This window comes from Cyprinodon variegatus, unplaced genomic scaffold (genome assembly GCF_000732505.1).
Source record: "Cyprinodon variegatus isolate N-32 unplaced genomic scaffold, C_variegatus-1.0 Scaffold33, whole genome shotgun sequence".
Taxonomy (NCBI): domain Eukaryota; kingdom Metazoa; phylum Chordata; class Actinopteri; order Cyprinodontiformes; family Cyprinodontidae; genus Cyprinodon; species Cyprinodon variegatus.
The window spans coordinates 250111-252163 of NW_015150486.1; the positions used below are offsets into that span (position 1 = coordinate 250111).

The window sequence follows — 2053 nt, forward strand, 5'->3', positions numbered from 1 at the left end:
CCGGCTGCTGTTCTCCTTGGTGTTTGGTGAACCTCTGAGGCCTTCAGAGAAGAGCTGGATTTTTATAACTAATCATTATTCCATGTGCCGACCTTCCTCTCCCTGTCAGGCTGCAGATCTCCATAGGAGGAGGAAGAAGCTCGGAGAAGAGGAGGAAGGATTAGACATGCAGATAAAGGTGTGAGCCTTTCTCTAACCAAGGGGTGGGATATTCCATTTCCTGACAGCCGGTATCCTGCAACGTTTAGATGTGCTTTTGGCACAACATACCTGAATCCAGTAATTAGATGATTGCAATGACTCTGGCGGAAGTATTGCATATTTAGGAGGTAACTCAGTCATTTGATTCAGGATCCTTCAAGGAAGGATCTAAAAGCTGCAGGATACCGGCCCCCAGGAAGTGGAATTGCTCACCCCTGCAAAAGACAAACGTTTTTTTTACGTACTTTTTCCCCAGACTTTGCCTGTTATCGTCCGGGAGAGAGATCAGTTGAAGGAGGAGCTGCAGAGGCTGAGGGAGGAGGTGACACAAGCCCGGGAAGTCTCCCACAGAGCCAGGGAGGAGAGGGATGAGGCCAAGAGTCAGAGGCAGAGGATGAAAGAAGAGAGAGACAGAGCCAGGGAGGACAAGGGCCGGCTGGAGAGCAAGGTGGCGCTGCTGCAGGAGAGATGCGACACTCTCGCCTACAAAATCAGGTATGGTTTTTACAACAACTGCTGCTTCCATCTTGTTTGAAAAGATGAAAGGAAGATCTTAGAGGTTCACTGTTTGAGATCACATCTATGTTTGGATCTCTCAGTGAGCTGGAGAAAACTAAAGATGACAGAAAGAGAGCAGAGAAAGCAACGGCTTCCCCCGACGACAGGATCGATTCCTCGCTACACGTGGAGGAGCTGGACGACTCGCCCCTCTCCCCCGTACCTGACAGCCACAGCAGCATCGACGAGTAAGAAGATTAGAGACAAACTTGGAGATTGTTTCAGTTCCGCAGCGGCTAAATGTGATTGTCTCCAGGTTCCGGGAGTACGTCTCCTCCCACGGCGCCTCCATCCAGAGGACCAAGCAGTTCCTGGAGAGGGAGAGCCGCCGGGTGATGGAGAGGCAGGCAGCTCTGCAGGCAGCCCAGAGCACCGGCCAGGACCCGGGCCTCAGAGGAGCAACCGAGGAGAGCAGGAGAACCCTGCAGCAGGTGGAACCCTTTCAACAGTTTGATTTTATTTTATTTTTTTTAAGATGCGTTCCCCCTAATACTGTTCGCTGTCTTTGATTCTGTCAGGAGGCCAGAGATGTGGCGGAGCTGCAGCGGACGGTTCAGAGAGGAACCTCCCTGCTGCGCAGGAAAGAGGAGCAGCTTCAGCAGCTGGAGAGCTCCATGGCCCAGGAGGTCAGGAGACGCCTTCCACTCAATCCTCTGATCCACCTGTCTTTTAAGGTTAAATATGAAAGATTTGAGCAATTTTCAAACAGCAGAAACTCATTTTGTTCTTTCAGGTCATGGCTGAGGATTCATCCCGCCTTAATGGAGACAGGAAGGTGACGTTCGACGTAACCGAATCGGACATCAGCAGCACCGTGGAGCCGTCGGCCGGAACAGGTGACGAACCCGCCACATGAAAAGAGGCCAAGAGCCGCTAGCAGAGTGATCACATGCTCTGCTTTATAGGTCACATGTCCAAACAAGAAGCCGTTTTCTTTAGCTCAGCAGGACGGGGACAGAATTTCACCTCTTTAATTATTAGCTTTAATAATATCAGAAATTCAGCAATTGAGTTTTTCGCTATCATCGCAACCCCCACCCCCCATAGAGGGGACCAAAACACCTCGCCTATCAGCCAGGCCAGCAATTCCCTCTGACGACCCCCTTTCAGAAACATAAACAGGCATCGGGTATTAGATGCTAACAAAGAACCCAAATTACCCCCATGCCTAAGGGGGGGACCCGTTCGTCTGATTCAATTTGGATGTTTTTTAAGCCAAAACAAGGGTTTGTTTTTGGTCCACTCTATAATGCTACGTTCACACCGGATGAAGCAGAAGCAGTCAGTTTACATG

At 50.4% G+C, this 2053-nt stretch overlaps 1 protein-coding gene across 1 annotated transcript in view; it reads left to right on the forward strand.

Annotated features, from left to right (window-relative positions):
• The window catches only part of LOC107102746 (centrosomal protein of 164 kDa-like), a 19285-nt gene that overhangs the window by 11040 nt on the left and 6192 nt on the right, over positions 1-2053 (forward strand). Inside the window, exons 11-16 of the mRNA XM_015402164.1 lie at positions 110-178; positions 458-696; positions 801-947; positions 1016-1190; positions 1278-1385; positions 1493-1595. Of these exons, the coding sequence (XP_015257650.1) occupies positions 110-178; positions 458-696; positions 801-947; positions 1016-1190; positions 1278-1385; positions 1493-1595 (841 nt within the window). The remainder of the gene's footprint in view (positions 1-109; positions 179-457; positions 697-800; positions 948-1015; positions 1191-1277; positions 1386-1492; positions 1596-2053) is intronic.